The 12,023-nt window shown below is 56.6% G+C and overlaps 1 protein-coding gene across 1 annotated transcript in view; it reads left to right on the top strand.

Moving 5' to 3' along the window:
• Nucleotides 1-9,480, top strand: part of HCN4 (hyperpolarization activated cyclic nucleotide gated potassium channel 4) — a 43,636-nt gene extending 34,156 nt beyond the window's left edge. The window contains exons 4-8 of the mRNA XM_066343188.1: nucleotides 1,929-2,147; nucleotides 5,347-5,493; nucleotides 5,590-5,830; nucleotides 6,097-6,261; nucleotides 6,357-9,480. Of these exons, the coding sequence (XP_066199285.1) occupies nucleotides 1,929-2,147; nucleotides 5,347-5,493; nucleotides 5,590-5,830; nucleotides 6,097-6,261; nucleotides 6,357-7,810 (2,226 nt within the window). The 3' untranslated portion in view covers nucleotides 7,811-9,480. The remainder of the gene's footprint in view (nucleotides 1-1,928; nucleotides 2,148-5,346; nucleotides 5,494-5,589; nucleotides 5,831-6,096; nucleotides 6,262-6,356) is intronic.
• The last annotated feature ends 2,543 nt before the right edge of the window (nucleotides 9,481-12,023 follow it).

Below are 12,023 nucleotides of genomic sequence, written 5' to 3'. Positions count from 1 at the left end.
TGCCGGACCCCGGTGTGGGCGGAGCAGACTCATGAGGCACAGAGGGCAGAGCAGGTCCATGACTTGGAACTCCTGAGTGCCAACATGTCGGACCTGCAGGTCCAGCATGGCACCTGAGGCACATGGCTTTACCCAGCACCAGTCTGTCACAGAGCACGTAGCCACACTCTGCAACCTCACTGCGGCTGGGGGCCTGGATATTTGGACCTGATTCCCCCAGGAAGACTAAGACCAGGCTTCTCAGAGCTCTCAGGTGTGGCCGAGCTGGGCTGCTGGCTCCTGCCCTCCTGCCTCTGCTCAGCAGGCCGACCCACCTTTAAAAGCGAAGGCCAAACAGAGCTTTGCTGTCCCCATACTCCTATCACCCCTTCACTCCCACCCCACATACACACATCCTGGTCACAGGTGGGGGTCCTGTGTGTGGAGGGAGGACTGGATAGAACTGGAACCCTTCCAGACATATGGGTGGGAGAAGTTGAAAGTGGGGCTAGAAAAGCCACAGCCCCTCGCCGCCATGGACCGGGTGGCCGTCAGGAGGGATGGAGGCCCCTCTGGACTTGTGAACTTCTCTCTGGGTCTTGGAACCCCTGGCTCCTTCCTTCTCCTCCCAGTCAGTTTGGACTGTAGGCAGGACCCCAGGGCCCCAGGGCAGAAGAAGCCAGCTTTGAAAGAGGTGAAAGAGACCCTGAGCCATCTTTAAGCATCAAATAGGCCTTTACAAAACAGCCTTCTGATGAGCTAAGTATAAACTAATCAGCCGTATGGATTGAATTCCCGGGTCCCCAGGGGCTGAGCAGGAAGCTGGAAGCCCTGACTGGAAGCAGTTGGAGGTCCCCCCTGCTCCCCCAGTCCCCAGCCCCCCCCCCCTCAGTTTGGACTGAGCTCCATACTAGCTCAGCTCTGTCCAAGATAGTTTCAGTGACCTTGAATATAGCATGCCACCCCTGTGCCTTCCTTCAGGCGCTGGGAACAGCCTGGTCACCCTGGAAGTGCTTGAGGCTCTGAGCAGGGGTCCCGTGGGTTGTGGGGTAGGATGGGTTCCACATCATTGCTAACATTCATTGTGTGAGCAGAGAGGCACTGGGGAAGTGGCTGGCACTAGGGTTCGTCTGGTGGCCCTCATCTGGGACAGTTTCTTCCGTGTGAGGATGACAGGCTCACCCTTGCACTAAATTCGGGTGATGGCCCTTCCAAGCCCAATGTTCCCACACTGAGGCTTTCTTGAGACACCAACTGGCTTTGGAGACAAAAATAGATGGTTGCCTCTCTCCAGCTCTCTCTTCTCTCAACCCTGAGCATTGTGTGTTCCAGACAGTCCACCTTTGCCGGGGGAGGGGGACCTGGTGGCCACAGGCCCGGACAGAGGCAGGCGGCTGAGCAGCCTGTTAGCTCTCACTCACCCAAATGAGGACAGTGTTTCTGGCTCAGTCTGAGTGCTTGTTCCCCCAGGGGAAGCATATCTGCTTTTATATCTGAGGTCAGTGGGGAAATGGGCTTCACTGGGCAGTTGTTTGGGTAGGGATGGGTAGAGCTATTTCAGCAAGCGGGGGACAGCAGGTTGGCTCAGCCCGGAGCTGTTCAGGAGGCCCAGGCTGCCCTTTGGGGGTGAAAGGTCAGACGGGCCATGCCAGCTCCCATCCCTGTGCTGGGGCTTCCTATCTGACCCCTGCCCCCCACTGCAGGACAAGGGCCCAAGTGGGGGCTTCAGTCGGTCACCACAGGTCGCCAGTGTGGGCCTCCCTGCCCTCTCCTACACTTTCAGCCACCAGCGGGGGCTGGGGGAAGCCCTGGGCTCAGCAGCTGGGAATGAGGTTGAGGGGTGGGAGGCGGTGGGGGCTTTTCCTAGGTGCTGGTGAGATGCCAACTCAGCAGCGTGAGCCTTCACTACCACCTCACCACTCTCTGTCTATCTGTGTGCCTGTCCACAGAACAGCTCCTGGGAAAAGCAGTATTCCTATGCCCTGTTCAAGGCCATGAGCCACATGCTGTGCATCGGGTACGGACGGCAGGCACCTGTGGGCATGTCCGACGTCTGGCTCACCATGCTCAGCATGATTGTGGGTGCCACTTGCTACGCCATGTTCATTGGCCATGCCACTGCCCTCATCCAGTCCCTGGACTCCTCCCGACGCCAGTACCAGGAGAAGGTAGGGTACGAGGCTGTGGTCCGCCCGAACTATCTCAGGAGAACTGCCAGTTGGTCCCTAGGGAGCACGGGCCCCGGCCAGCGGGCCCCCAGCCAGCGGGCCCCAGCCAGCCCCCGTGTGCCCAGCTTGCCACTGTCATCGGGCTTCAGCTGCTATCTTTTCTGTCACAGGCTCTTTTTATTCCTTTTTAAAATTTTTCTAAAATAAAAACCCCACAGCCTGACCAGGCAGTGGCGCAGTAGATAGAGCGTCGGACTGGGATGCGGAAGGATCCAGGTTCGAGACCCCAAGGTCGCCAGCTTGAGCGCGGGCTCATCTGGTTTGAGCAAAAAGCTCACCAGCTTGGACCCAAGGTCGCTGGCTCCAGCAAGGGGTTACTCTGAAGGCCCACGGTCAAGGCACATATGAGAAAGCAATCAATGAACAACTAAGAAGTCGCAATGAGAAACTAATGATTGATGCTTCTCATCTCTCTCTGTTTCCGTCTGTCTGTCCCTGTCTATCTCTGCCTCTGTAAAAAAAAAAAAAAAAAAAAAAAAGACAAAAAAACCCCCCACATTGTTTCTGGGTGCTGAACCCGTATCTCAGCCCAGAGAATCAAGTTCACTGGTGCCATCTGCGTGGCTAACGTTGGTAGTTCCTGCTGGGTCCGCATCTTGGCTTGGAGTCTTGGGCATTTCACGTGACAATTACCATTGTGCTTGGGGCTCAGCTCTCTGCTTCTCTGTCTCTGTTGTCTTCCTGGGTGTTACTGGTTTACTTACCTCCACCCTGTACTCCATGTCCACCTCTGTGCAGTGGGATCCGAGTGCTGTCACCAGCCCCAACTTCTCAGTCCAAGGACTGTCCAGTTGATGCCTCCCTAGACTCCTCAGTCTCAGTGTGTCCAAAATGAGAACCATCCCCCTCACCCTCTTGACTCCATACCTCCAACCTTGCCTGTCCCATTAGTGGATACAGGAGCACAGGTACCCAGCCCAGAAACTAGGAGCCATCCTTGCCGGTCTCTCAGTCCTTAATGCCTCCCTTCCTTCCCATCATCCCGGCTGGCCTTGGCCCGAGTCCTCCTAAGCAGGAGGCTGTGTGGAGTGAGGCTGCCTGGGTTCTGAGACCAGTTGCCCCGTTGATATGCTCTTCACTGACAAGGCTTCTATTGGGCATGGGCACAGAACATCACATTTCTGTGTGTAAAATGGGGACAGTACGGGGGTTGAAGCATGGAGCTTGTGAGGAGCGACCCCACAGAGGAAGCCATTCGATGTTTGTTAGTTAGGCGGGCTCCCTTCTGCCCTCCACGCTGTCCTTCAGACAGCAAGTAGCATTGGCATTTTGAACATACAGATCTGACCACACCACTGCTGAGAGCCTTCACGTTACTCCTAGGTGCACATGAGCTGCAAAGTGTGTTCTCAGCCTGGCGTGTGAAGGCCCTTCCCTGCTCATGCTCAGAACACGCCCTGGGCCTCCTCTAGCCCTCTGTTCCAATCTTGCCAGGCCTCATTGCCTCAGGGCTTTGGCACAGACTCGAGCCTGGAACTCTGCTTTCTTTTCACCTGACCCCTCCCCCATGTCCCAGCCTAAACGACTCCTCCTCAATGAGGCCTTCCATGACTCAGTCAGCCCCACCCATCATGTGACCCAGTGGCACCCTCCAGTTCTTCTGCATCACACTTCACATTTCTGCCATTATTTAGTTAATCATATGTAGCCAAATGTTTAATATCCATCTTCCCTAACTGGCCATGGCTCCATGGGAGCCAGCCAGGTCTGACCTTCCCCATTGTGTTTCAGGGTCCAGCACATAGTAGGGCTCAGTATGTGTTGATTGATTGATTGCCTGCCTCAGGTGCTGTCCCCTGATTGGGTGACGGAGAGATGGCGGCCCAGGTCCTATGACACCTAGAGGAGAGCCCAGGAGAGCCTAAAGAGCCCTGGTGGGGTGGGAAGGTCCTTCTGGGGAGGCAGAGGAGGAAGAAGGTAGAAGAAAGGTCTAGGCCAGCCACCTTGATGAGCATGGTCAGAGGTGTATAGACAGGTGGTAGAGAAATCAGCCTCATTAGAACATAAGGTTCCGAGTGAGGGACGAGGGAGGAGAAGGAAGGAGGAGTCAGGTTATAAAGGCCAGGGCTTGAAAGGCCAGGTGAGGAAGGGGTCAGTGTAGACCAGCAGTAGGGCCCAGCCTGTAACCAGGGCATGAGCCCAGTGTGTAACCAGGGTCAGGGCTCAGTAGGTGACCAGGGTCAGAGGTTAGGGCTCACAGTGTGTGACCAGGATGGAGGCTCAGTCTGGGACCATGGTTAGGGACAGTTTAGGAAAAGTATCAGGATCTACCGTCGAGCAGTCAAGCTGCTTGTGCCTTTTTCATTTGAAAGCTATTTTATCCTTTTCCTAATAGCTCTTCAATGTACAATTCACCCACACATCTCTCATAGACATGTTACCTCCCCTGCATCCCTGCTGCTGCCTAGACCACTTTAATAGCCTTTTGACTCCTGCCCCGCCCCCAGAGCTTGCCTTCCACCCTAACGGGTGCTCCATGAGCAGGGAGTTCCCTAAAATACAGCTCTGTTCTGGCAGTCCCTGTCCCCATAGCCAGCCAGAAAGTCACTGTCCCCTGAGCTGGGCACTTCTTAGAGCAGACAGAGACTAAGTGGGCTGGAAGACGTTAAGCTATATCACCACCTGGCTGTGCGTGAGCATCTCTTGTAGCAGCACTGTATCCCCACTCTTTGGGGATAGGCTGCCTTTAGAGGCTCTGCATTCAAAGGGGGCCTGATGCTTATAGCCAAAGTTCCCACCCAGAGGGTAAATTACGCTAGAGAGGCTTCTCTGGTCCGTGGCGTAACACAGAAAAGGTCCATGTTTAGAGGAAACTTTATTGACTTCCTGGTCAGTTGGCCTCTTGTAACTGGGTTTTGGACTGTCCTTGTCATCCCCAGCCATCTCCATAGCATTGAACTTGGTGGAGATAGGTTTCTTGGAAGGGGCTCTCCATCCACCCCAGCGGCTGGCCATCAGAGCCATTGTGTGGGGCACAGTGCAGCCATATGCTCACAGAGGACCTCAAGCTCAAGGAGCCGTGGTCATGCAAGTGGGCCCATGGGGTCAGTGCCAGTTTTAGTCACCAGCAGGGACAAGGCCAGGTGGTGCCAGTCGGGGCGGTGGGGCTGATGGCCTCTCCCTCTGTCCTGGGACTCAGTACAAGCAGGTGGAGCAATACATGTCCTTCCACAAGCTTCCGCCCGACACCAGACAGCGTATCCATGACTACTACGAGCACCGCTACCAGGGCAAGATGTTTGACGAGGATAGCATCCTGGGGGAGCTCAGCGAGCCGCTGCGGGAGGTGAGCGGGGCAGCCGAGTGGGGGTGAGCGGGGCCCTCTGCCTGCTGGCTCCCTCATCTCCTCCTTCTTCCCTAACCCACCCTGTCGGGGAAGCAGGAGATCATCAACTTTAACTGCCGGAAGCTGGTGGCCTCCATGCCACTGTTCGCCAACGCGGACCCCAACTTCGTGACGTCCATGCTGACCAAGCTGCGCTTCGAGGTCTTCCAGCCGGGCGACTACATCATCCGCGAGGGCACCATCGGCAAGAAGATGTATTTCATCCAGCACGGTGTGGTCAGCGTGCTCACCAAGGGCAACAAGGAGACCAAGCTGGCTGATGGCTCCTACTTCGGAGGTGAGGCAACCAGGGGGCCCTGGGGACACAGGCTAGTGGGCAGGACAGACACCGAGGATAACATTTTAGGTCCTTTGTGGCTGCTACCTGGAGGTGGGTGTCTATGAGCCCACTATAGGGGTCTGATCGCAAAGATGGTGGGGGGAGGTGGCGTGGCATGGGATGCATGGTGAACAGCTGTCAAACATAAGCCAGGCAGTGGGGACCTAGGTCAGAATGGGGTGGAGGCCGTTTGGAGGCGACCCTGACTCCTGCTGTCCCAGCAGAGATCTGCCTGCTGACGCGGGGCCGGCGCACGGCCAGTGTGAGGGCCGACACCTACTGCCGCCTCTACTCGCTGAGCGTGGACAACTTCAACGAGGTGCTGGAGGAGTACCCCATGATGCGGCGGGCCTTTGAGACCGTGGCACTGGACCGCCTGGACCGCATCGGTGAGAGGCCGGGCGGGCGGGAGGCCAGCGGGCTGCCCCTACCTCGCTCTGGCCTGGCCTGAGCCTGAGTCTCCTGCTGTCCTTATGTGGCCCAGGCAAGAAGAACTCCATCCTCCTGCACAAAGTCCAGCATGACCTCAACTCAGGTGTGTTCAACTACCAGGAGAACGAGATCATCCAGCAGATCGTGCAGCATGACCGCGAGATGGCGCACTGCGCGCACCGCGCCCAGGCCGCTGCCGCTGCCACGCCAGCACCCACGCCGGTCATCTGGACCCCGCTCATCCAGGCGCCGCTGCAGGCCGCCGCCGCCACTACCTCTGTGGCCATCGCCCTCACCCACCACCCGCGCCTGCCCGCAGCCATCTTCCGTCCATCCCCGGGCCCCACGCTCGGCCTCGGCGCCGGACACACGCCGCGGCACCTGAAGCGGCTGCAGTCTCTGATCCCTTCCGCTCTGGGTTCCGCCTCACCCACCAGCAGCCCGTCCCAGCTGGACACACCGTCTTCCTCCTCCTTCCACATCCAGCAGCTGGCCGGGTTCTCCGCGCCGGCCGGACTGAGCCCCCTCCTCCCGTCCTGCATCTCATCCCCCCAGCCTGGGTTTGGGGGTGGCTCCTCTCCAGTTCCCACTCCATCCGCGGGCACGGCTGCCGCCACCGGATTCGGCCACTTCCACAAAACGCTGGGCGGGTCCCTGTCCTCCTCCGACTCACCCCTGCTCACCCCACTACAGCCGGGTGCCCACTCGCCACAGGCCAACCAGCCACTGTCCCCACTGCCCGGGGCCCAGGGTGGCCTGGGACTCCTGGAGCACTTCCTGCCGCCCCCACCCTCCTCTAGGTCCCCGGAGTCCAGCCCAGGGCAGCTTGGCCAGCCTCCCGGGGAGCTGTCCCCAGGTCTGGCTCCTGGGCCACCAAGCACACCGGAGACACTTCCACGGCAGCCTGAGCGGCCATCAGTGGCAGAGGCCTCTGGGGGTGCTTCTCCTGTAGCCTTTACCCCTCGAGGGGGTCTCAGCTCCCCTGGCCACAGCCCAGGCCCCCCAAGAACTTTCCCAAGTGCCCCACCCTGGGCTTCTGGCTCTCATGGTTCCTTGCTCCTGCCATCTATATCCAGCCCCCCACCACCCCAGGTTCCCCAGCGCCGGGGCACGCCACCCCTCACCCCAGGTCGCCTCACCCAGGACCTCAAGCTCATCTCGGCCTCTCAGCCAGCCCTACCCCAGGACGGGGCACAGACTCTCCACAGGGCCTCCCCGCACTCCTCTGGGGAGTCTGTGGCTGCCTTCCCAGTCTTCCCCAGAGCTGGGGGTTGCAGCGGGGGCAGCGGGGGCCTCGGTCCCCCTGGGAGGCCCTGTGGTGCCACCACTCCCGGCCAGCACGTCACTCTGCCTCGGAAGACTTCCTCAGGGTCTTTGCCACCTCCTCTTTCTTTGTTTGGGGCAAGAGCCGCCTCTTCTGGGGGTCCCTCTCTGACTGCTGCTTCCCAGAGGGAACCTGGGACCAGGCCTGAGCCAATGCGATCCAAACTGCCATCTAATCTATAAGCTGGGGCCCCTCCCTCTCTTCCCTCTCTTTTTTCTTTCCTTCTTTCTTCCTTCAGGTTTAAACTGTGATTTAGGATATACCCAGAACAATAATAATTATCATTTAAAAAACAAAAAACTCACACCAGGAAAACAAAAGAGCAGAAAATAACCAGATATTCTTAGAGCTATAGATTTTTGGTCACTTGCTTTTATAGACTATTTTAATAGCACTAAGGGAGAGAAGGGAGGAGGCAGGCAAAGCCCAAATGCAAAAGCCAGAAAAAGGCTGGGAACGGGAGGGGGATCGTTGGGCTTGGCAGGAGTGGGGTTGCCAATGTGTGGGGTTCTTAGAGCCGAACTGTTGCTGTCCTCGTTTTAGGGCACCAGCCACCAGCAGGCCCTTAGCTGTGAACTTGGTGCCTCTCTCTGCTGGTGTTGTCTTGTTCCCTGGGAAATGGGCCGCCTTTGGATGTATTCCTGGGATCCTCAGTCACCTGAGTCCTTGGAACAAAATGGGGCCAGGGTCCTGAGAACCTTGAGAACCTTGCGTTTTTTTTTATACTGCAAACTTAGCAAGATATGTATATGTATATGTATGTAAGATGTGTATATGTATAAGCTATGTAGCACCCTGTAGAGTCATGTAGATAGCCACTCACATGTGCACACACGTGCGTGCCATCTAGTATCATTCCATGTTGCCCAGACACCCAGGTCACCTTATATCCAGCAGCCCACTGTGGCCCGCAGGCTGGGTACCGCAGGGTCTGGGGGAAGTCTTCTTTCCAGTCCTCAGGGAAGAGGACCCCAGGACCTGTCAGCAGACCCCCTCTCTCCCCATCTCTGGTCTCATATCCAGTCCTGGCCCGACCTCTCACCACACAGAAGCAGAGGACTCTCAGCTGGACCTCTGCTTTGGGTCCTCAGGCACATCCCATCACCCCCCGCTCCCCGCTCCCTCGTCTGTGCAGTGGGGTGGGGGGCCCATGTTGAGTGTGCCCTGTGCTGAGCGCTGGTCCAGCACTTTACACACACCAGCTCCTTCAGCTTCCCAAAGACTGTGAGATGCACACTTTAATTCTCCCTGTTTCACAGACGAGGAAATTGAGTGCTGGATAATTTTCAGGGAATCTTGTAACTAGAAGAGGCAGAGTTGGGACCAACCCAAGATTTAAATACATGGCTGCCCGAGGCCAGGACCTGAGTTCCTTCTGTTCAGAGCTGTGTTGCCAGACTCGGAGGGGAAGGGCCAGTGCCAGAGGCAACCTGACCTGGTTCAAGTCCCAGCCCTGTGTGATCTCGGCAGGTCACCTGACCTTTAGTCTGTTGCTTCATGTATAGAATGGAAATAATTACAGTGCTGCCTCACAGAGACATGTGAGGACCAGATGAGAAAAGCAGTGTATGTGAAATGCCCAGCTCAGTGCCTAGCACTGGCACATACCACGGCAGAAGCTTAGTAAGTCCTGTTTCTTCCGTCTTGCCTCACACACCCAGCCCACTGCTCCAGCAAGCTATGGCGAGAGTCCAAAGAGCTTTGGCTGAGGGCTTCAGCACTGAGGCTCCCAGGACATAGGAGGTGGCAGCAGAGGTCGATTTAACGCAGGCGGACCAGGCATGCGTCCTGGGCCCCGACTTCTGAAGGGCCCCGCAAAACCCCAACTTTACACTTTTTTCTAATGACACCAAGTTTGGTTTCATATGTGCAATTTTAACATTAATAGTACATAATATTTTTTATTTATTAAAAAATATGGTTAACATGTATTTTTATTTTCCCTGTCTCTTTTTTAAGGGGCTCAATATTTTCTTCTGCCCCTGGGGCCTCAACTGACCTTAATCCGCCTCTGGGTGGCAGGGTTCTGGAAGGGCGTAAGCAATCTGTGTGGCGGTTGTCAGTTTGAGCCAGGCCTGAGGTGTGGGAAGTGAGATGGAGGGAAGGGGGGAAGTAGGGGGGGGGGTGGCTCACTTAGGAGGGACAGGATGAAGGTAGACGTGGATTGTGGAGCTGGAGGCTTTGGGAAGAGATCCCAAAGCCAGGTGGTCAGAGGGAAGGCTTTGGGTGACAGGCTAAGGGATTGGTCCTGGTTCTGCAGGTAACAAGGAGCCAGAAACAGGTCTAGAGGGAGTCAGTGTGAAAGCAGCTCAAAGTATAGCAGCTCCTTAGGCATAATCTTTCTCCCAACCAGATCCTGTGGGAGTCAAAGCTGGCAGTCTGCCCTACCTATAGGGGGGAGGGGAGAGCAGTGTGGCCACCAAGACCTGAATAATGAGGAGGGCCAATTCCACCTGGTCCACCCAGGGCTCTCTTCCATGCTTCAAGCCAGAAAATTGGAAAGATGAGGCTTTGTCCTGGGATGTGGGAGAGGCCAATTTCTGCAGTGATGGGCCACAGCTAGTGGAAGGGAGTCATCCAGGAGAGAAAGGGGTGAGGACCCTGGGGTCTTAGGGAGAGACATGCAGCCGGGAGTCTAAAGGAGGATGCAGCGCTGCCCAAGGACTTGGGGAGAGACGAGGAGCTGCCTGGCCTTGGTCTTTAATGGGCAGGGGAAGCCCCTCAGGCCCAGGGAGTTCTCAGAACTGGAAGAATTTAAACGGAAGCCTCAATCTGAGTTCCACACACAGCCCTGGCCACCAAGGAAGGTTTACTTCACCTAAACCCACACTCTAGTCCTGGAGGCAGTGGAGGAAGGGCAGGAATGCAACAGGAGTGGGGGTGGAGGGGTCAGTGGCATGAGAACTGAGAATGCCCTCCCCCCCTCAGCTATCAGGGCCTGGTCTCACTACCCTGTGCACACACATGCACGTGCATTTTATAAAAAGCTCTGACCTGACCTCAGCCCAGCCGTCCTGGAGATGGGGGAAGCCCATGGGCCTGGCCAGCGAGTAAGACCACCTAGCCCCCAGTCCCCCACAAGCAATTTTCAAATCTTTCACTTTTTTTTTTTTACAGAGACAGTCAGAAAGAGGGATAGACAGGAACGGAGAAATGAGAAGCATCAATCATTAGTTTCTCATTGCACATTGCGACGCCTTAGTTGTTCATTGATTGCTTTCTCATATGTGCCTTGACCACGGGCCTTCACCAGACCGAGTAACTCCTTGCTGGAGCCAGCGACCTTGGGTCCAAGCTGGTGGGCTTTTTGCTCAAACCAGATGAGCCCGCGCTCAAGCTGGCGACCTCAGGGTCTCAAACCTGGGTCCTCTGCATCCCAGTCCGACGCTCTATCCACTGCGCCACCGCCTGGTCAGGCAAATCTTTTACTTTTAAAACAGAAAACGGTAAACATGCCGTGTTGTATATTTTAATTAAATAAAAGAGTTCCAGTAGATGCTGCCTTCTTTTAGGGGCCAGGGACTGGTGGAGGGGAGTGAGGTAATGGGGGATACTGGTGGCTCAGGAGCAAGGCTGCGGGGCGGGGGCAGCGAACCAGTCCCCAGAGCACTGTGGACACTGTGAGTGGACCGGTGATAGTAAGGAGGAGGTTGGGACAGAGTTTGTGTTCTCTTTTCAGTGTAGGTGGGAGGCCCTGACTCGGCCCCTTCCTAGCCTGAGTGCCGGCTCTCCAGAGTCCATGGGACTCTGCTATGACCTCTGACGGAGGAGGGTAGCAAGACGCACAGGAGCTCCAGCTGGGTACTGAGCTGTGAGGTGCCATCTTAGCCTGGTCAGAAGCTGGAGGGGGACAAGGGGACAAAAGGTGACCAAGCTGGGGTTTTATGACTAGGACAGAGGGTTGCTTTTCAAAGAGGCCAAGGATGAGCCACAGCTATGGGCTCCTGGGTGGGCTGGGGAACCTGAGGGCAGGCTCAGGACTCAAGGCCTTGCTAGGAGGCATGGCACCCACTTCTCACCGTTAAGAATGGTGGTGGGGGGTGATGCTAGGCCTGGTAGACTCTTTGTGAAGCCCTCAGACTGCAGCCTCTGCCACCTCTGGTGGCACAAGGTCCCTGCAGACCCTGGCGTCTTGACAAGGAGGAGAGAGGCAGTGACTGGAAAAGCCAAGTACACGGGGCTCCTGTGGCGCAAGGAATGCTGTGTCGCCTTCCCTGCATGCCAGAGGGGAAGTCCTCAGAAAGGGCAGGGAAGCCAGTCCTTGTCACTGATGGCTGTGTGGATGCTGTTTCCATGGTAACTGACCTGGGAGTCCTGTTGCTAAGGAGGCAGCTCCAGCTCTGCAGGTCCAGCAACCCCGTGACAACTGCCCCCTGCTGCCCAGGCAGTAGTGCA

The sequence above is a fragment of the Saccopteryx leptura genome, chromosome 6 (genome assembly GCF_036850995.1).
Source record: "Saccopteryx leptura isolate mSacLep1 chromosome 6, mSacLep1_pri_phased_curated, whole genome shotgun sequence".
NCBI classification, from domain to species: domain Eukaryota; kingdom Metazoa; phylum Chordata; class Mammalia; order Chiroptera; family Emballonuridae; genus Saccopteryx; species Saccopteryx leptura.
This window is presented reverse-complemented; position numbering and strand designations above follow the sequence as displayed.